This window comes from Nothobranchius furzeri, chromosome 12 (assembly GCF_043380555.1).
Source record: "Nothobranchius furzeri strain GRZ-AD chromosome 12, NfurGRZ-RIMD1, whole genome shotgun sequence".
NCBI classification, from domain to species: domain Eukaryota; kingdom Metazoa; phylum Chordata; class Actinopteri; order Cyprinodontiformes; family Nothobranchiidae; genus Nothobranchius; species Nothobranchius furzeri.
Genome location: NC_091752.1, coordinates 28,466,868 through 28,488,554, shown reverse-complemented (window position 1 = coordinate 28,488,554; position 21,687 = coordinate 28,466,868). Strand labels below are relative to the sequence as shown.

At 40.6% G+C, this 21,687-nt stretch overlaps 1 protein-coding gene across 1 annotated transcript in view; it reads right to left on the bottom strand.

Annotated features, from left to right (window-relative positions):
* Nucleotides 1-15,112, bottom strand: part of cdh5 (cadherin 5) — a 41,782-nt gene extending 26,670 nt beyond the window's left edge. The window contains exons 1-2 of the mRNA XM_015944722.3: nucleotides 14,625-15,112; nucleotides 268-501 (exon numbers count right to left, since the gene is read on the bottom strand). Of these exons, the coding sequence (XP_015800208.1) occupies nucleotides 268-501; nucleotides 14,625-14,627 (237 nt within the window). The 5' untranslated portion in view covers nucleotides 14,628-15,112. The remainder of the gene's footprint in view (nucleotides 1-267; nucleotides 502-14,624) is intronic.
* Nucleotides 15,113-21,687: the final 6,575 nt, after the last annotated feature.

The window sequence follows — 21,687 nt, the reverse complement described above, 5'->3', positions numbered from 1 at the left end:
GAGTCTTCAACAATCACTTTCTCCCAGCTGGAGAGAGGAATCAAATCAACAACCTCCAAGCTAATTTCTACAAATAAACTCCGTTCTCTGGCAAAATTGTTCAGATATTCAAAGACCTGGAAGACAACAAAGCAATGACCTAGATTCTTGTTGCATAAAAATAACATTTAGCCTTTTTAAACAGGTGTTGGAAGAAGACTTTACATTTGAAAGGATAATTTAAGCTCAAGATGCATCATTTCAGACTGGACAAAAGGTTGGACATACTTTTCCTATCTTGTAAGGAATCGGTGCTGGTTTTTCTTCTTCCACATAGAGTGAGTTCCAGATCCATTCTCTCTTCTGTCTGAGTAGCACCGGGTGGGATTCTTTTCTTACAATGTCAGCAGAGTCATGCCTCTCTGGGACCACAGCTGGAAGGCCAGAGCCTTGAGCAATAACGACGAAAAGGAACAAAGTGGTTATGAGTCCTGCCATCCATAGCTGGAACCGCGCCATCATCTAGGACAGAACAGGACGGGAACAAGTGGAGGGAGGAACGACATGAGTGCAAGAGGTGAGAAAATAGATGAGGAAAAAAGGGTGAGGCAGTATTGAGGAGAGAGGAAAATGGAGGAGAAAAGAAGAGTGGAGATCACATTAAAACCACTTATCAGCTGTGGACAGACCCCTTCACTGGGCCTGGCTGAGAATTAGAGCGAAGGCCAAGGACTCTGTGTCCCCTTACAGTCTGCTACTAAGCTCGAGGTCTAGCTATCATTTAGGTCCAGGGCTCTTAAATCTCTGCAGCTCGGGACCCAAATGAAACATTTAGCCCCTCATCATGAGACCTGTACTAAAAGCAAATCCCCACAGCGGCCACATGGGGTTCTATTAAACATAGGCCTGTGACCCATTTTGGGTCTTGACCCATTGAAGAGAGACTGATGGAGAGAGAGGAGATGACATTAAAACCACTCTGGGTGTGTGTCTTAATCAGTATTTAAAAAGGCTTCCAAAACAAGACTTTTTGACATTTAAAATTTTGTGGCTGCAGTTTTATTTTATTTTATTTTGCTGTTAATTCAGTAAAACCCTTGGTTACAACAAAAAGAGGGCTTTGTGGCAGGATCTGGTAACATTAAATAGTGTTTTCCAACATCTTTCTTGGCTTTTTTCACCAGGGTTTGACAGAAAACTAATTTGTTGCTTTGAAATATGATTGACTGCTAGCAGCACATAGGAAGCAACAGATTCCAGCATCACAAAAAGAGATTTACAACTGACAATGATGTAAATCTCAAGTACATAAACCAAGATGGTTGTGCAGACTCTCCTCACCATCATACAACCAAAGCTCACATCAAGGGGGATCCTGCAAGTACTATCTTACCTTACCTTCAGGTTAGGGCTGGACGATATAGTAAAAAAAGCATATAAGTAAAAAGAAATGATCTTATTGATCGATATTAATAAGTACTTAAAAATTTTTCAAAGTGTATTTTAAATGCAACCCTGGCTATTTTATGTCATTAATTTGTGATAAAACATGTTGGTTGTTTTACCAAACTTGATTTTTAATGAATTATTTGCAAATTTTTCAATTGACCCTGGTTTCTTTTTTGTCAGATCAAAATATCGCCATGCTGGAGAACTATTGTAGCCTCTGTACTGGACAAATCCCTCCACCGCTCCTTGCTGCAATATCTTGCTGTCTGTTTTGGTTTGAGAGGGTAGAGCTTAGTGATGACTGGGTCTGTGTTTTTGATTGGCTGGGAGCAGAGGTGTGACCAAATCACTGGTTTGCAAGTCACAAGTAAGTCACAAGTCTTTCCAGTCAAGTCTCGAGTCAAATCCAAGTCAAAGACAACCAAGTCCAAGTCGAGTCCAAAGTCAATGATGTGGAAGTCCAAGTTAAGTCCAAGTCTTTAACTTTGAATTTTCAAGTCATAATCAAGTCATCTGTCCAACTTCAATTTAATGACAATGATAAATAAATTCCAGAAATAAAGCTTCTTAAAGCATCATTTATTTCAATCAAATCAAAGATACTTTATTAATCCCAGAGGGAATTACAAGTCATAAGTCTTTATAGATTTTATCAAGTCAAGTCAGAAGTCATTAAAACAATGACTTGAGTCTGACTCGAGTCCAAGTCATGTGACTCGAGTCCACACCTCTGGTAGGGAGTTAATATTGAGTTTAGAATTAAGCTACCCGATAGGCCCAATCACTCAATCACTCAATCAAGGCTTTACTTATATAGTGCCTTCCTCACCCATTACGGGAGGCCAAGGCACTGAAGAACAAAATACAATCATGATAAAAGAAATTAAAACATTGAACATGAAACAACAGAATTTAAAAGCAAAAAAATCTAAACTACATAAAAGTAAGCTAACTTCAAGCATGTTCAGGAAATGCTAAATGAAAAAAAAAGGGCTTTCAGGTGACTCTTAAAGAAGTAGACTGCCTAACTGACTGTAGAAGCTGGTTCCAGAGCGACGGCGCTAGAAAAGAAAAAGCCCGGTCTCCACGAGTTCGACACCTAGTATGAGGGGCAACTAGCAGGCCCTGAACAGAGGAGCGCAGAGAGCATAATGGGACATATCGCTTCAGGAGCGCCGCTAAGTAAAGAGGCGCGCCTCCATCAAAGAAATTAAAAACAAACACCAGAAGTTTAAAACGCGCTATAATAGAAAAAAGAAAGAAAACATTTTATTGAGGTCTTTTGTATGATCATTCTGTGTTTTTCTTCTGAATTCATTTTTATGTTCTTTTTTTTTTTTTTTACACAAAAAAGTTTTTTTTACCTTGCTAACAGTTTGGATCACTCCTGCAATCTTCTTCAGAGCTAGCCGCTATTAGCGGCGCCACTTTCTTTTCCGTTTATCCGCGGGCGACAGAGGACGGTATCGCCCTCTGTTGCCCGTGCTCTCCTCACCAATGACTGATCTAATGTGCAGACCCCATTGTCTGTTGCCCACGGATTAAAGGAGAATGAAGTGACGCCGCTGTTAGCGGCTAGCTCTGAAGAAGTTCGCAGGAGTGATCGAAACTGTTAGCAAGTTAAATAAAAACTTTCATGTGTTAAATAAAGAGCATAAAAATGCATTTTATTGAGGGTTTTATTGACCCAGTTTTAACTATTGTGTCGTACATCTATTGATAGATATATATCGTTATTGAATTATTGACCAGCCGCACTAAAGATGCAGCATTTATTCATGCATTCTTCTTTTATAGGCCTCAAAAGTGCAGTATTCATGCTGTCCCCGTTTGTCTATCTTCTTGTTGGTTTTAACTCTAGTTAAAAGTTTTAACCAAGATGGTAAAATTAAAAAATAACTACATCTGACCACATTGTTCACCAAATCATGACAAGTGTCTAACTGTTTGGTTTATTATGTAGCCTTTCTAAGGAGATAGGATCAAGACTTGCACAATCTTGGATTGCTAAAGGCACATTTAGCATTTTAAATGTTGTCCAAACGTTTGTTAGTTGTCATGTAACTTTCCACCTGAGGTGATGTCATACTTTAGTGAAGACCCATGATTTACATTTAAACCAATAAAATCCATCCAATAGCAGCAGAAAGATGCAGTACTAAACCCTCCTGTAAAAAAACAATATGAAGGCCATAGATAAACAATATTTAGATTCATCCCAACACAAACGGCATGCTGGTATTAATGCTAGTTTTAATCTTGTCCCAAAAAATAATAATTTGGTATATTGAAATTATCACCAAGCTGACTTTTTGTTTGTTTTCTGGTTTTGGAAGACACATTTCTGTGCATTGCATCACTTCTTCCTCCTGCCTACAAGTCATACAGCACATATTTAACCTAATTCAAACACCAACAGTCAGCGAAGTAGCTTTTAGCCCCTAGTTTCTCTTACTGTTTCGCTCCTTTTTGTTTGCGTCAGTCTCCCTCATCATTCTGGTGTCCCCCTCTGGGTTCTTTCTAATAAAGCAGAAAATGCAGAGGAAATAATCTTCAAAACACTTTAGCCTATCTGCTCTGTACTCCAGCAGAAATCTCAGCGCAGCTCTGTGCCATCCCAGTGGACAGATTAGTGCATCTTATTGTCTTGCAGCTATTAGCAGCAGGGAGGGAGAAAGGGAGATTATGACGGGGGGATTATACTGGCACAGTTCTCTCTAATGGCCTAATCTCATATTCTGCTGACCTTTTCTGACCTCTTCACACAGCTCCCCAGGAATACATACACACAGGGTTTGGCTCTTGTTTGACATCCTTTTGTGGCTTTTCTTTGTTGGATTTCCTTTCAGGACCCTTTAATTGAATAAATTTTGTTGTTATTTATGTTGGACTTCGAAATTAAAGTGTTCCTGCTGTTTATCTATTCTCATAGGAATCGATCACAACAATATTCTCATTTATCAAGTTATTCTGCGTTTTATTGACTGTATTATTTTTCGTACCTGCATTTACTTCCATCTAGCTCTGATTTCATTATAACTTGGTGACTTTTTCATTATTGTGATTTAAGATTTAAGATTATGTTGTGCAAACCACAAGAGTCAAAATGAGGGTACTAATTTAGACATTATAAAAAAAGCTTAGGTTTACCTTGCACCTTTGATAGAAGCACACGCATTTTGTGCCTTTGGATGCTTTCAGCCCCTTAGGGTATGTACTGTTAAACAAAAGTTAGTTTAGTTTATTTTTCAGAAACAATTTAAAATCATTTAGGGGCATTCATCTCATTAAAAATAATCTAACAAACACTAACTGAAAAAGGGTTTGGTTGAAGGCCAGACATTTTGTTTCATTCAAGTCCATTTTACTTTATTTTTATTTCAGTGTTGTCCAACGGAACCTAATGCCATTTCATTTTCAGTAAGTAATAATGTCTCGTCTCGTCTCTCGTCTCGTCTTCCTCCGCTTATCCGGGTCCGGGTCGCGGGGGCAGCATCCCAACTAGGGAGCTCCAGGCCGTCCTCTCCCCGGCCTTGTCCACCAGCTCCTCCGGCAGGACCCCAAGGCGTTCCCGGACCAGATTGGAGATGTAACCTCTCCAACGTGTCCTGGGTCGACCCGGGGGCCTTCTGCCGGCAGGACATGCCCGAAACACCTCCCCGGGGAGGCCTCCAGGAGGCATCCTGACCAGATGCCCAAACCACCGCAGGAGGAACATGAAGGGTCCGGTGCAATGTGAATCGGGTGGCAGACCAAGGCGGGAGCCTTGGCGGTCCAATCCCCGGACAAGAAAACTAGTAATAATGTAGTCGGTATAAAACTTTTTTTAACTTGACCAGTTCTTATATAACTATTGTCAGAAATTCTCTAACATCCAGACCAGACAAAAACACATTTTAGTCATCCACAAATAATTATTTTCCATTAAGTGGTAAACTCATTAAATAGCTTGGAACCAATACTGATCCTTGCAGAACACCCCTGGTTTTTAATTATTAATCTTTACATAATGAAAACTATTACTTATCCAGTTCTGTGCAACACCTCTTATACCACAAGCACTCAAATTTACCTGAAAGCAAAAACTGGTAAATTATGACTCAACATTTTGCTTCTTATTTAAGGAACGGCCTCATTCAAAATGAAAAGTGAAGAGTTACACGTTTTTCAACAATGAAATTTACTAAATTTAATAACTGAAAATTTAGGCTTTCTCGCTTTGATTTTATAAAGAACCAAACATCCTGAATGGTTAGTTTGTCCAGCTGCTTTTATACAATGCTTGGGAATTAGAAAATGGCGTAAAAGTTCTTTTATTTCAATAATTCTACGTTAAAGGTGAAACTAATGTATAAGATAGTCATTATATGCAAAGCCAGATATTTCAAGCCTTTAATTGTAATAATGAATATGACTTACAGCTTATGAAAACCCCACATACAAAATCTCAGACAATTAGAATATTGTGAAAATATTCAATATTCTACTTAAAGTGCCACACTCTGATCAGCTAATGAATCCAAAACACCTGCAAAGGGTTTCCTGAGCCTTTAGATGGTCTCTCAGTCTAAGTCTAATTACTGAAATAAATGGACTTCAGCATCATATTCGTTTTTTTTTGGAGTTTCACCTGCTTTTTATTTGCAACAAGGCATATACTACAGTATGAGACAAAACTAATGTCAACAGAGGCTTAAAAATCAAACAAATAAAGCGAAAATTTGCTAAATAATTTTTTAGGATTATGATAATTGGAAAATCTAGTTTTATTTTGTCAGTAAACGTCTTTTTTGTTCAGAATAAAGATTACTTGTTTTCTTTTAATGGTTAAAAACAAACTAGAATCAAACACTTTGGTATTTGAATGAAACATTTGTGACATTAAAAGATTATTTGGTAGCCTGGCCAGCAATACTCATGCTTCCTTATGGGAAGCAAACGGCATGGTAATGCTCCCATTCAAATAACCCTAACCCCCTAAGAATTCTAACGGGGCTGCATGTCGACCGTCAAGTAATGAAAATCGAGTAGAAGTCATGCACCTGAAGTGGCTGGGTGGGTGGGGGAGCTTCACTGGAGTTTTTTGCGCCCACATTTAACAACGGTAGGTTCTGCATCTTGCTTCAGCCCCCCACCACCCCCCCCACCCCACCCCACCCCCACCCCCACCCGCACAGCGGCGGTAAACTCATTGATGCGCCTGCAGCCTCTCAGAGTTGCTGCTGCTCTAAACATTAAAATAATTATTTCATTTTTTGTTCCTCATTTCTGATTACCTTCAGTGGTGTCTTTGTTGCAACCACCAGGTACAAAAACTAACTTGTTTTTATTTGACTATTTTTCTGTCCTGTCTGTTTATTATCTTCCTGCATCTCCTCTCAATCCTAAAGAAAAACTGCTGCCTGGGTTCATATAAATTCACCTCATGAGTTACCTTTGAACTGCAGTTCTAAAAGATCTACCGACCGCAAAAACAGCGGAGTGTGCACTGCGTGCCAGCCGCACTAGTGAGGTGGTCACCGGAGGACGAAACAGGTGATGCGCTCCGCTCCACAGCAGCGAAAAGCATCAGGCACAAATAAAAGACAGAAAGCATAAAAGGAAATGAGCTGACATGAATGATCGTGTGTTAAATTTATTTTTGAGGTGGTGACACCTAATTTGATAATGTTACTGTGGCCGTGCTCAGGACGCAGGTGTCTGGAGCGCGTCAACGATCAGAGCTTTGCATGTGCAAGCTTGTTAAGGTTAGGATGGGGGTGAGGGGAAGGTTGAATTGCAAGAGGGTAAACGTCACAATTTGGTCAAATGTCCGTTTTACGGCCGGCATCAGATACCGACGCTCTGGCACAGCTTGTTGCCTCCCAACGTGCAGGGGCTCGTCACCTGCTGTCTTTTCAGAGGACTGCATCTTGTCGGTCATATCACGTGACAGCGACTAGTCTATGAAAGACATAAAAAGTCACTACAGAGCAGTGAAATTGACTAGTTAATACAACCCCTAAATTCCAACTGAGCCAATCAGCACTGAGCAGCGTACACCACACAACACAACACTCAGTTTCTCATAAACAATGAAGATAGTGTCCGAAGCAGAGTTCGCTCCGGCTCTTTCCTTTGTTCTAAATTACTTGGACATCTCTTTAAAAGTGCTAATATCCTTTCTTCTAAAAGATGTTTGATCTTTGACTACAGCGTTGTGCAATACAGTTGTCATTTCCACCTTTTTTCTGATTGGTTATTTTTGAGCTGGCCAGTTTAAGTGGTGCTCTCTGCCTCTGACTGGTCCACTCTGTAGAAAAGACAGAGGACGAGTCTGGCAGGCCAGGCTAGCTCTTTGGGGGAACTGCTGACAAATTCTGAAGAATCCAGTTAGTGTGCAGCTGCATTAGTGATGTACCTGAAGCAAAGGACTATCTAAAGTGTAAAAACAAAATAACTGAATGCTTTTGGTTTGTACATCTTGACTTCTTCCCTGTCCGTGACATAGTGACATATGACGGTTGTTTAGACCAGACGTATTTCCAGATAACGTCCTTCCTCAGCTCTGAATGTGTGCATCCTTCCTTTCATCTGAACAAACAAAGTAATCAGATCATGTTCTGAACATGTGAGGGTTTTTTCCACACGGAGGAATCTTTAAGCTACTTTCAAGACAAGAAAAGAGGAATAAATGAGCTGCTGATATTAGGATTTGAAATCTTTTTATCACTCAGAAAATCACATAAAAGTTATTTCTTCATTATTTTTAACAAACTTAGGAATTTTTTTTAATAATAGTAGAAACCAAGCATGTTGTTAATTTTTCAAATGGGATAAACTTTAAAAAGTGTAAAAGCGATGACCTTTATTGGTTTAAGCCTGTTTGGCCTGATGCCGTTACTGTGTCGGAGTGAATAACTGGATAAAGGCTCTTAAAAGGAAAGAACAAATGTCTTATTAGCACCTAAAACAACTTTTGATACAAGAATTATGCAAACTTTGGTTATTTATCAGCTAAATTAGCTAAATCAGAGTTTGATCCATTTGTTGTTGATTATCTTGGCATAGTCTGTTTTCTCCATCAGGGTTAAAATCCAGTTTGATTCAGATTTTCCATCATTTCAACATCACATTCACTGTCTTAAATAAATAGTCTTTACTATGAGTCCACCCAACATGAATGAAGATACTAGTCAGAGGATTTCAGTGTTTTCCCTTTGAGGCCGTTTTTTTTTCTAGAACCAGCATTTCCTCCTCCTTTAAGAGTCCCTGTCCACTCCTCTTATCAGCACCAGGAAGTGTAAACACAATGCCTTCTGGGAAATGCCACTGGGTCCGTTAATTTAAGGTCATTAGTGTGATGACACACCCTTCCTAGAATTCTCTGCCTCCTCTGACTTATCGTTTTGGTTCTTAAGTGTCTCACTTAACTTAAGCGCTTACGTCACATTTAGATTTTTCATACTTTTCCTCTCGTTCTCTTTGACTTAAGATGACTTTTTTTTTCTCCACTTGACTTTTTCTTATCCTTTTTTTAACTAACATGGTCGTTTTGGTTTTTTTCCTTTTCAATTTTCTCCTTCAGACATGTTAAATCTGAATCTCCTTTTTGACACAAACTATTTCTGTCTCCTGACAATCTTTTTGCTTTTCTCGCTTTTGCATCTTCACATCTCTTCTTCAACACTCTCACACTCTCGACCTCACCTTTAAAAGCAGATTTTGCAGGTTGGAGCAACACCAGAACACTCAATCTGATGAACCGTTCCACTAGAAACGTTAAGGTTAAAGAACAGAAGCAGAGTCATGAAAATTAAAAGTTTACATTTTTCTCTCATTAACCTCAGGCATACCAATTCAAAGTGTTTTTGCAGCGTTATTTATCAAAAGCATCTTTTAGAGGTATGAAAAATAAATAACATCCTGGAATATCTGTAATTGCATCTGTACATTGTCCGCAAGCAAGAATGTGTGCAGTTGTGATGGAGGTGCAGAAACAGACAGACGCAGAGATATAGCTGTCATTCTCAGGGATGTTTTGTGACTGACAGACAGGTCTGACCCAGTTTCAGTTGTACCAAAGGCTAAAGCGCAGAAACCAACAAGACTTTATAATCCTGCCGGTTGCTTAAGGGCATTTAGAAGTTTAACTCTTGTTGTCGTTTCTGTGCTTTAAAGACAAAAATACATTTAGATTTAGTCGTTGTTGTGATATTTTTGGCAAATTTTGGCACTTTTCACTTAATTTTGTTTTTGTCTGTGCTACATGAATGCAGCCTGGCTCATTTTTCTTGTTACGTTCAAGTTATAGGTTGGTTTTCCTTTTTCTAAATGTGCGAAAATAATTTGACTCCTGAATTTATGCTAGCTGTCCTTTAACTGGACATCATTTGAGGGTTAACCACTAAAAATAATTTAATCATCAATTGAGAATGTTCGTTAGATAAAAATGTCATTTTTTCACCTTAAATGTGCAAATAAGACACTTTAAAATGAAGCTCGAGTCCCTCGTTATTAGAAGTCTAATAATTAGGAGTAAAAGATGACTGGGAATGCTAAATCATACAGAATATTTATCATAATCCCAGAGGAAACCTCTGGAAGCGGATTATTCTTCATGTTGAAAATCAGCAGAAAACTGCACATAATATTGAATTTCTTTGGGTTTTTGGGACAATTTGTACAATATTTTGTTGATTACACTACATTTAAACCAACTGTTACCAGTATCCTCACACTTCCTTTTTTTTTTTTGCACTACTTCTACAAGAACACCCCCCCAAAAAGCCCTTTCAAACATGTCCCTGATGATAAACGTGTATAAATTGGGTGATTGTTTAAGTTCTGATTAAACGTTTTACTGAGAAGCAGATATTTTAGTCAGCATTCTAGATGCTCAAGTCAGACAGGTTTGAAATTATTCCTGTCATTTTAAGTTGATGCTGTTTGCCTCCAGAATATTAAAATGTTTTTTCTACTGCTGAGATTAAAATGGGTTTAATCACAGAGCAGCTTCTAACAATCTGTCTGCCAGCGAGATACACACGCGCGCGTGCACGCACACACACACACACGCAGCGCAACACCACAGAGTGAATGGATTTAAAAACTGATAATGCTGATTTTTTTAACCTCTTGCTTAAAATGAAAAAGTAAAGATCTTCATAGATTAAAGTAAAAATATGACCATTTAAACCCTTGAGCATTTCAAATCCTAAATCACGTTTAACTCACGTTAAACCAAAAATTTTTCTATAAGCTGCAAAAAAATGATTTTCAAGTAGGTTTGAAAGTCTTGTTTTCAGTCATTTTTTCTCAATTTTTTTTGTCTAAAAAGAAAAGGAAATTCTGATCTTGAAAAACGGCACTACTTGGAATGAATTAAATTTTGTGAAGTAATATCTAATTTTCTTGTTTTGAGTTGAAAGAAAATCTGCCATTGGAGTGCACAAAAGTTGCTTAGCTTGAATTTTTTAAACCAACAAAAGAATATATTGTTAGGTTTATTTGCTAGTTTTAAAGGTGTGGTTGACCATCAATTGATTAATTCTGATTATAATCAGTTACTCTGAGTTTTTAATGATTAATTCTGATTATAATCAGTTACTCTGAGTTTTTAATGCAGGTTGAACATGAAAATGGTCTCCTACACCTATCTCCAGCATTAGCATCTGATAGAATAGATGGTGAAACTCTAGGATTTGAAAAGCCTGACAGATCTACATCACACTGTGAACTGGTCTCACCCACAGTGACTCACGACGGGAGAGGCTGTTGTTGCTTTAGCGTCCAGAGTCAGCAGAAAGTGTCTCTTTCAACAGAAGCTAACAGCTAGCATTAGCAACTGTAACACATGGCTAAAGCTCCTCCGGGCTTGTTTTTGTGGGGATAAAACATCCATGTCCCTGAGAAAACAGAGTCAGTGGTAGAGTTGCGTTGCTTTTATCCAATCTAAGTCAAGATGTCTAAATATCAGGAAATAAGACCACAGCCTCTCCTTTCAAGCACAGCTCTGATGACTTGGTCCTCCTGGGCTAGGGGTTTGTGGGCTTTTTTGTGCTTTGAGTTCTGCTTGTAAGGCATTCATTCCTACCAGAAACCACTGCAGATGTATTGAATTGTTCCACACCTTTAAGGATTCAAGCCAAGCAACTTTTGCATACCCCAATGGCATATTTTTATTTATTCAAAACAGTAAAATTTTATGGAGTCGATGTGGTGGCCTCATGGAGGTGGCCACCGGCTTGAACACTGTTGCTAACCATTTAAACTTTCTCCCTCTCCTGATAATAACATTTTACTTTCTTTGACCTTGGATGTGCTACTGCTAGTTTACCCGTTTAACTATAGATTCACTAGGATAAATACAATAAAGTTTATCTCTCACCAAATAGAATATTTACTAAGAAATCACAATGTAACCATAGAAACATTACTTGGTATATATGTTGTGTGTGTGCATGTGTGTGTGTGGGGGGGTGGGCTGATGTTAGTGTATGCGTGTCTGCTCTGTCTTCTCGATCCCCAGTGAGTCGTGGTGGATGGCTGCTTATGCCGGGGACACACCGGCCGCGGAAGCGCCGCGAAAATGGGACCGCCTTCATTCAGCGCCCTTGTTAAGCTATTCTATAGACCACATGGGCCGCCGAAGCGCCGCAAATCGCCTCGCGCTGGCGCGTGCCGGCGCTCCAGCCCGCGCCGTGCAGCGATCATTTCGGCTTCGGCTCTATTTTTTTCGCGAGCCGCGGGTGAATCGCGTCAATTCTGGCAGGAAGTCAAACTTAGACATAAGAGGCAGGCCGGTAAAGTTAACAAAATAAAGCATTTCAAACTAAAATTCCGCAATAATCAAATGTGTTCGTAATCAGACACTGCAGAAAAACCACACGAACACACACACACATACACACATCAAACTTGTGTGCGTGTGTGACCACGTGAAGGGGGGTGTGGTTTTGGGTGTCTTTTCACCGGAGCAAACAGGACAGAGAGGCAGAAAGTCTGAGGCAAGCAGTTAGGATGGATGACTTTAAATTAATTATGGAAGTTGAGAAACACAAGGAGCTGTACGACCCCTGAAAAACCTGGTTATTTACGTACCCATTTCGGAAGAAACTGCAAGGATACAGCTGCAGAACTGGAGCTGGTTCCAAGAGATTCAACTGGCAGAAACAACTCATACCATAGGTTCACACACACACACACACACACACACACACACACACACACACACACACACACACACAAACGTAGAGGAAAAGAGCTGAGAAAAGGCAGAGTGGAAATGGAGGACACCAAGTGTTTAAAAGAAAGACTACAGATGAGCCGAGGCGCGCCTCGACTGGGACGCGTCTGATCTGAACTGAGGAGCGGCGAGCAGCGGCCAAATTTCGTGAGCGATTCGCTTCTCAGCGCTTCCGCGGCCGGTGTGTCCCCGACGTTATACTGAGCCAGGATCCTCTGGAGGTTTCTTCCTGTTAAAAAGGAGTTTTCCTCCCCACTGTCACTAAATGCTTGCTTAGTATGAGGATTGCTGTAAAGTCACTGACACTAGTCAGTGACTTGATGCAATTTGCTGGGTTCCTTATATAGGAAACTTTTTTCTGATTGGCTTAATGAACTGACCTGTATTGGAATGTTTATTATGTGAAGTGCCTTGAGACGACTCTTGTCATGAGTTGGCGCTATATAAATAAACTTGAATTGAACTGAATAGAATTGTTGTATATACTTTATTTTTTGACTAAAACAAGATAAAATCATTCTTTTTTTTACTTTCTTGGAAATCGGTTTTTGCAGTGAGTTCACCTGACACTGCTGACATCTTCTACAGAATGAATAAACCAATTTGTAGAAGATTTTTTAAAATGTTATATAAAATGGAGTTGGTATAAAAAGGAGAATGCAGGTCAAACCTTAACTGGGTCTTTCAGCAGTAATCAGCGACTTCAGCTGAACTAACATCACCACAGCTGGACAGCTTGTCAGCCTCACTGACATATATCTGAATGAATGAATGGCTCTAATCATGAATCTTGGGTTTGTGCATGTGTGTGTGTGTGTGTGTGTGTGTGTGTGTGTGTGTGTGTGTGTGTGTGCGTGCGTGCGAGCGTGTGTGTGTGTGTGTGTGTGTGTGTGTGTGTGTGTGTGTGTGTGTGCGTGTGGGAGGGTGAAGTCTCCCAGATGGCACCCAAAGGATTTTCCCTGATAGTTCTCCCTCTTCAGGAATTAGACCACTGGGTTTAGTTGCATCAACAGCTTTTGATGTAACAACCAAATCAAATCACTTCTATCGCTCGGAGAAAATCCACCACTGGAGGGTAAATACTGACAGATAAAACACACACACACACACACACACACACACACACACAAAGAAATGTCTGGACTAAACATCAACACTGTTCTAGAAAATTCCTAAATTACCCAAACCTTCTTTCTAGGAGTCCCTGTGAGGTGTTGTTTACTTCAGCCTCTCATTCGCAACACCCAGGGCTGATAAATTAGGTCTCTAACACATTTTATATGTAGATGAGTGAAGCCTGACAAAATGACACCACTCAAGTGACAAGATTCTCTCTTCGTTTTAATATTAGATGTATCATCAATACTTCATATGCAAACCAACTTGAATTTGACAGCTTTGATGAATTACTCTCTTATGAGCGCAGAACTCTTTAAAACTGAGGACCGCCTGGTGGATTTGGTGAAATTTTTCCCCTGCTGTGTCTACAAATCACCTTGAATCACTTTAATGGCCACAGCCGTCTGTCTCCAGGAATGACAGTCCGGCCTCTGGGGGGGGGGGTCAGCGCTCAATTACTGCATTCAAATCTACAGCGAGCTGTCCGGGATCATTGCTGTAGCATATGTGAGCGGTGACGGGTGCTGACAACCTGTCCTGGAAGGGGTTATCACTGTCATCCCAAGTTATTTCTGCGCCTTCTTTTGAGACAGTTTTACCGGTATTCATGAGCATTTCACCCCGGAGTGAATGGGAAAGTAGCCTGGAGCACTTTCAAGGGACGTGGGTTACATTTTCTGGCGGCACTGCAGTACACAGCTCTTCAATCAGACGCCAAATGTATATTCACAGACCCATTTGCTGAACAAGGACACTCTGGACAGACTGTCTGGCATCAGGTCACATCCTCAACATAATGCACACAGAAAGCAATTTTCCAATTAAGGGAGAAAAGGGAAAACTGACTCACCATTTAATGAAGCAGAACTACTTGTTTTGGAGCTCAAATCCTTCAGGAGGTGCACTTGTTCCCTGAAACAGGAATTCCACTATTCTTCAGCCTTGTTGTTGTTTTCAGAAAGTGTTTTGTTATTGGCTGGATTTCTCTAGTTATATATTTTTTCCCGGAATTATGACCAATTCCTCAATTTTTTTTCCTACGATGTCAACCGATTAAAAAAAATGTTGTTTAAAAAAAAGAATTCCAGAGTTGGATATCCCAAAAGGAATGTGAGACACTTTCCAAGAATCAGGATGCAAAATAGATTGGGAACTAAATAGATAATTCTAATGTGACAATTTAAAGTATTTAGTGTTTTAGAGGCAAAAAGTAAAACCCCAGTCACTGAGAGTGTGGGGGGTTTTCCACCAAAATGTCCTTAATGGCTTTACTTCCTCCTCAGGTTGTCCGGTTTTATCTCCTCAGGTGTGAGTCCAACAGGTTCTCCGTCTCTCTCTGATGTGGTTTTCCCATCCAGGAGTTAAAACTGTTGCTCCACAGCTGTTTGACCACAATCCCCCACCTCTAACACAGGTCACTGCCCACTTCCTCTTCCTGTTATTGTGGTTAGTCTTCGTCCACGGTGCTCCCTGCTACTGCTCCTTTTCCTGTCCTGGAATGAGGAGGGAGGGCAAAAGCGGGTGAGAAACGGACTCTGCGTAGATGTGTGGGACTTGTCGAAAAACAGAGGGAGGAAAAAGAGAAAAGAAAGCAGCAGAGAAACTGAGCTGGAGCGCATATGTCAGAAGAGCTCAAAGACGCACGGAGAGGCAGAGAAGCAGCCAGCTCATGCTCATGAAGCAGATGGAGTGAATGTGTGAGGGAGGAGGAGAGAGGGAGGGTGATGAGGGTGATGGAGAGTAAGGTGAGAGACTCCTCAGTCCATCTCAGAGAAAGAGAGAAAGATGGGGAGTGGAGGGGTGGGGATTTATTATTCATGTGTGTGAGATAAGGATTAAGTTAAACAGGTTATTGGGGATAATCCTCAGAGATTTCCCCACATGAGGCTAGTAAATATTTCAGAGCTGACTTTGGCGTCTGTGTGTGTGTGTGTGTGTGTGTGTGTGTGTGTGTGTGTGTGTGTGTGTGTGTATGTGTGTGTGTGTATCTGACGAAGAGATCTTGTCTAAGCCGTTAAATGAGATGAGAGGGATGCCTTGCCACACACACAAAGAGCTCCTATCTCCCCCGTCTCTTCGGGGGGAGTTGTTAGTCAGTAATTTAGCGAATTGGACAGAAAAGCCAGCTGTGTGTTTTTACATGAAACCTCTCCTGTGGTGACAGCAGTCCAGTCTATCTCTGTTCCTCCCATCTCTCCCTCCTCCCTTCACCGTCTCTCCTTGTTTGCTCTCACTTTTGTTATTTGCATTTTTCAGCTCAGCGCTCACATCTCTAATTCTAACCATAGTTTCTCAACATCTGGGATTGGTTTTGCCACTAAACATGCATCAAAATGTTCCTTAAATCCACGTCTCTGACTTATTTTGGACTGTCATAATTTTGCGACCAGGAACTCTGTGTTCGTGTGGGGAAAAAAAGATAAATATTTCCTCTTAATCAGTTCAACACAGAGACCAGAAGTGATTGGATTCACATCTGATTCACGCACTGCAAAACATTATTTTCAAGAAAGTAAAAAAAGCCTTGTGTTTTGATTTTATTTTTTGTCTAAAATAAAACATTATCTATAAGGGGAGCCTAAGTCTCACCCATACATCCAGTCCAAGGGTTCCCTACTGCCAAAAAAAATAAATAAATAAAGAATGAGTTAATGTGCTGAAAAAAGATATATATTTCTGAACTTGTTCGGTATGTGCCATTGATTCAACATGTGATGTTTGTAAATTTCAAAGATATTTTGAAGCTAAGATTGTGCTTATTTTTGACAGGCGGCAAAAGTTACTTTAGGGTTTGAGTGACAAGATGTAGTGAATCGCTCGTCTCACCAAATGTATGTTGTCAAACCAAACAAGGAGGAGAAGAAGAAAAAAGTCGCTATGAGTTTAGCACGATTCTCATCTTTCTGGGATAAAAGGCAACACATTCTCACTCCCAGCGCGTCAAAAACAAACGCTTGGTCAGCCACCCTCCGCGTCAGACCCCTGATGCCAAAAGTGCCCTTTTTCGTCACTTATGTACGAAAAGGAGTTTTCCCCTTTTCTAACTGCAGTGCAGCATGAAACTGACGTGATGGGATGTCCGCTGATGCGGCACTGAACCAGCTCATTTAACCGCACCTAAACCTTAACGTTTTGCTATTTATAACCTTCCCCTCACCCTCATCCTCACCTTAACCCTCTTGCTACCTAAAACGTTACTCTCACTGTGATCAAGCGTTTGTTTCCCATGCATTCTGACTGTGAATTTTTGTATTTGCCGCCCAAGGGGAACGTTAGAACATACCATCTGGCGAGGGGGAGGTTACAAATATCCTCTACTTTTAACCTCCACCATGGTAGTTGAAACCTCCCCCTCGCGTTGCCTCGGTCCAAACCCAACCAATGACGAGGCGGCTCCCGCCGTTCTCTTCATAGAGCCAGCTTTTATGTTTGTGTGTTTATGTATTTAGCAGACGCTTTTGTCCAAAGGGACTTACAAGTGATAATCGGCATGTTGCCCTTGAGGCTAACAACCCGACTTAGAGTGACTGACCGACACATCACTAACGTGTTCGCTAGCAAGATGGTTAAGGTTAGGATGAGTGTGAGGGGAAGGTTAAATAATAAGAGGATAAGGTTAGGGTGAGATACAATGAGCTTGTTTGGTGCCCTGGTTGCGGCCATCCCATCGTGTCAGTTTTATGCTGCATTGGGATCTGCAGTCAGAAAAGGGAAAAAACCCTTTTCGCACATGAGTGACGAAAAAGGGCACTTTTGGCGTCAGGGGTCTGACGCGGAGGGTGGCCGACCAAGTGTTTGTTTTTGACGCGTTGGGAGTGAGAATGCAAAAGGGGTGCATTAATGCTGCAAAGGCAAGTCTGCAAAACAGACTCCTTTTTAAACACAAATACAGACACATAACTCTCTCCTCTCATCGACTATCATCCCTAGCCCACACCCCCTTCATGTGGGAATGCACATTGCCACAGTAAAAGAAAAGTGGTGTTCTGTTGCAAAATGTGAAAGCGCGTGATGAGTGGAAGACCCAGATAAATGTGTGGTGGTTCGGTGAGAAAGATCGTCCAATCGTTGGTTTCGGTCCAAGCCGTGTTACTGGGTGCGGTTTTTGGACAAACGTGAGAGAAATACTTCAATAAAATGTTTTTTTTTTATTAATATACACGGCCTGTCCAAAAAAAGTCGCCATTTGGATTTACCTAAGCAAATAGAAAAGAGCCTCCTTTGGATCATTACTGCATGCACTTACGTTATTTTGTGTGTGTGTGTGTGTGTGTGTGGGGGGGGGGGGGGTTGTTGTTGTTTTTTTCAGTCAGAGTACCAATGATTCGACCGGAAAACTCCCCATTCTCTGCATAAACAGTATTACTTGAAGCATGTTAAATATTCTTAAATCTGAAGCAGATGAAGTGAGTGTGTGAGGGAGGAGGATTGGGGGTGGGGGTTGTGGTCTGAAAAAAAAATCTGCCAATAGGGTAAGAAAAATTTGCTTGGCTAGAATTGATAAAAACCTGCAAATTAATGTGTTAGACTTGTTTGAAAGGGGAAAAAAACACAAGAAAATCTGGTCATATTTAAGCATATTTACCTTATTTCTAGTACTGTTATTTTTGCAGAAAAATATTCCCCTATTAGTCTAAAAATAAGACAAAATGTCTAAAAACTAAGTTTTTTTTTTACTTTCCTGAGAATCTGTTTTTGCAGTGTAATAAAGAAAGAAGACACTTCAGCACAGATATGAAGTTTCAGCAGCGGCAAAAGCCAGACAGGTCATTACTTTCCTTCTGTTCTAAGACTGAATATGTCCTATTGTGCACAGCTGCAAACAGCAGTCAGTGCTTTCAGACTGAAATTCATCTAATTCATATGCTGGTTCAAGTAATATAAAAGTCATTTAAATGTGTGTTTCTGTGTAAGTGACTTAACACAGTTTACTAGATTACTTGTTGTAGATGGAGTCCAGAACATTTGTGGAGAAAAAAAATGTTTTTATAGGACAAGAGTGTTAAGCTAACAATTATTCAGAGCACAATGGCTCCAATCTCCAAAATATTGTTTGGTACATCTTTACACGGCTGCTAGATTTTTGTTAGATTTGACCCCTGGATGCACTGGAGGACCTACATTTTGCTGCTGATGATGTTTATGCTTATTAAGAACCAGATAAGTGCATGTAAATAGTAGTTTTATTTAAAAAAAATATAAAACAGTAAGGTTTATTGAGTAAAACCTGTATGAAATGCTATGGAATTTTTGAGACTTAAGCAGATGGAAGCAGTTCACTTTGGTCTTGATTGCACTCCAACTAGCTGTTAGCTCATCAATCTTGTCAGATATAAAATTATTTTTATTCTCTATAAATCTTACACAATAACACACTTCAAGTGGTTTAAATAACCGTCTAAGTGATTATTTTTTATAAAAGAAAAACATTATATCTCATAGGCTAATTTCTCTAAAACTCCTCCAGGAAACTAGTCAATATGAGCCACATTTGACATTGGCAAAAAGAAAATTTCCAAATGGCATTTTTCAGATCAGGGGAAGCAGAGAGCTAGTTTTCTGTTTTTTCTCGTCGGCTTTGTGCCGCGCTTGATCATTACTGCTGTTCCACCCTGCTGTTGCTTTCTCCATGTTGTTACAACTGACATCAACACAGTGTGGAGCACAGTGCAGAAGTGTCAGTGCAAATAAGCACTGCTCAAAAAAACAAGGGTTATCTGGCAAATAGCGTTTAATCAAGTCTGCACCTAGATTCCTAGTTGTAAGTCAGATTTCAGCTCTTTATCACATAATTACAGAATTACTGATGCAGGATGATTAATCAATCCTGGGAGTTTTTCCCCATTTAATAAAAATTATAAGAACTTTATAAGAACTAGAGGTCTTTCCGTCTGGGTTTAAGTCTCTCCACAATACGGAATCAGCCTTGTTGAAGGTTCTAGACCAGGAGTGGGGAACCCTGGTCCTCGAGGGCTGGTATCCTGCATGTCTTTGCACCAACACTTCTGATTCAGTGGTTGGTTCACCTGTTCTGCAGCTCATCAAGCTCTACATAAGCTTGTTAATCACCTGCTGATTGAAATCAGGTGTGATGATGCAGGGTTGAAACTAAAATATGCTGGATAGCGGCCCTTGATGGACCAGGGTTCCCCACCCCTGTTCTAGACCAAGGGTGCCCAATCCTGGTCCTGGAGGGCCAGTTTCCAGCAGGTTTTAGTTTTAACTCTGCTTCAACACACCTGATTTCAATCAGCAGGTGATTAGCAGGCTTCTGCAGAGCTTGGTGAGCTGCTGCACAGGTGATTGAACTGCAGAATCAAGTGTGTTGGAGCAGAGAAACCATTAAAATGTGCTGGATACCAGCCCTCCCGGACCCGGATTGGGCACCCCTGTTCTAGACGCTATGCTGATTCTGGAAACTCAGTGGTTTTAGAACTTTTAGACTTAGCAGCATTTAACACAGTGGACGATTAGATCTTGATTGGCCGATTGGAACACTGACTGGGAATATCTGGCTTGGCACTCCAGTTGTTTAGGTCTTATTTTTCAGGGAGGACTTTCTGTGTAAAACTAAGGGATTGCTCATCTAACATGGCTTATTTGCCTTTGGGAGTATCCCAGGGATCCATTCTAAACCTCCATCCTCTTCTCCCTCTATCTGCTGCCAATGGGTGACATATTTCGTAATCTTTTCTTTAGCACAGTACTGAATGCTGACCAGCTCTCACCCTGGATTCTCATGTCATTTCTCTTTGTTCGCTCTTCCTTTTTCCGTCTTTACTAAGCTGAGTCCCATTCTGTCACATACTGAACTTGAGACAGTTAATCACACCTTCATCTCCTCACGCTTCGACTACTGTCACTCTCTTTTCACTTGTCTGAGCAAAACCTCTCCGAACTGTCTAGGGGTTCAGAATGCCTGTGCTCGGCTTCTGACTAAGTCCTCCAAACACACCCACATCACCTCGCTTCTCCTCCAGCTTCTCTGGCTGCCAGTCAACTTCAGGGTTCATTTCAAGATCCTGGTTCTGGTCTATAGGGCCTTACATGGACAAGCACCATCTTACATTGGTGACCTTCTCAGTCCCTACACCCCCAGCAAGTCCCTGAGGTCCAGTGACCAAAGCCTACTGGTTGTGCAGCACACCAGGCTAAAGACCAAATCAATCAATCAATCAATCAATCAATCAGTCAATCAATGAATCAATCAATACTTTATTAATCCCAGAGGGAAATTAGAGTTTCAGTACACACAATTCAGAGATCAGACATACATGGGCAAGACACATGACAAGAATTGGTGACTGTTGTCATTCGCAACCCGGGTCGTGCTACCTTAATAAAGAAAAGAGGGTAACATGAGGATTGGTTCAGGTGGAGGGGGAAAAAAGGCACTTCAGAGTTACCCTCCACTGGGAGGGCAGCTTTGCTCTGCAAAAAATCCTGTTTCCCCCGGCGAGAGCAGCCATCTATGGCACTCATCTACTGTACAGTCACAGGTGGGAGGGAGAAAGGTGACAGATCATTTGCTGCTGTGGCCCCCAGACTCTGGAACTCTCTCCCTCTGAGCCTGAGATCAGTGGACTCAGTGGTCTCCTTTAAAAAGCAGCTGAAAACTCACCTGTTCAAGCTGGATTTTGCGTGACCTTCATTTAATAATTTTTTTGAAGATTTTCTCTTTTTTTTTTGTATTTTGAATTTTTGGTTCTTGTTAAGCACCTCGTGATTTTTATAATGAGAGACTATATTTAGAAGATAATTTTCTTTCTTTCTTTCTTTCTTTCTTTCTTTCTTTCTTTCTTTCTTTCTTTCACAATGTTAAGTTTCACCTACATGCGGATGATTGTCAAGTCTTTCTCTCATTAAGATATAAAAACACAGTTGTCCTTTTGCACAGGAAATGTTTAAAATGT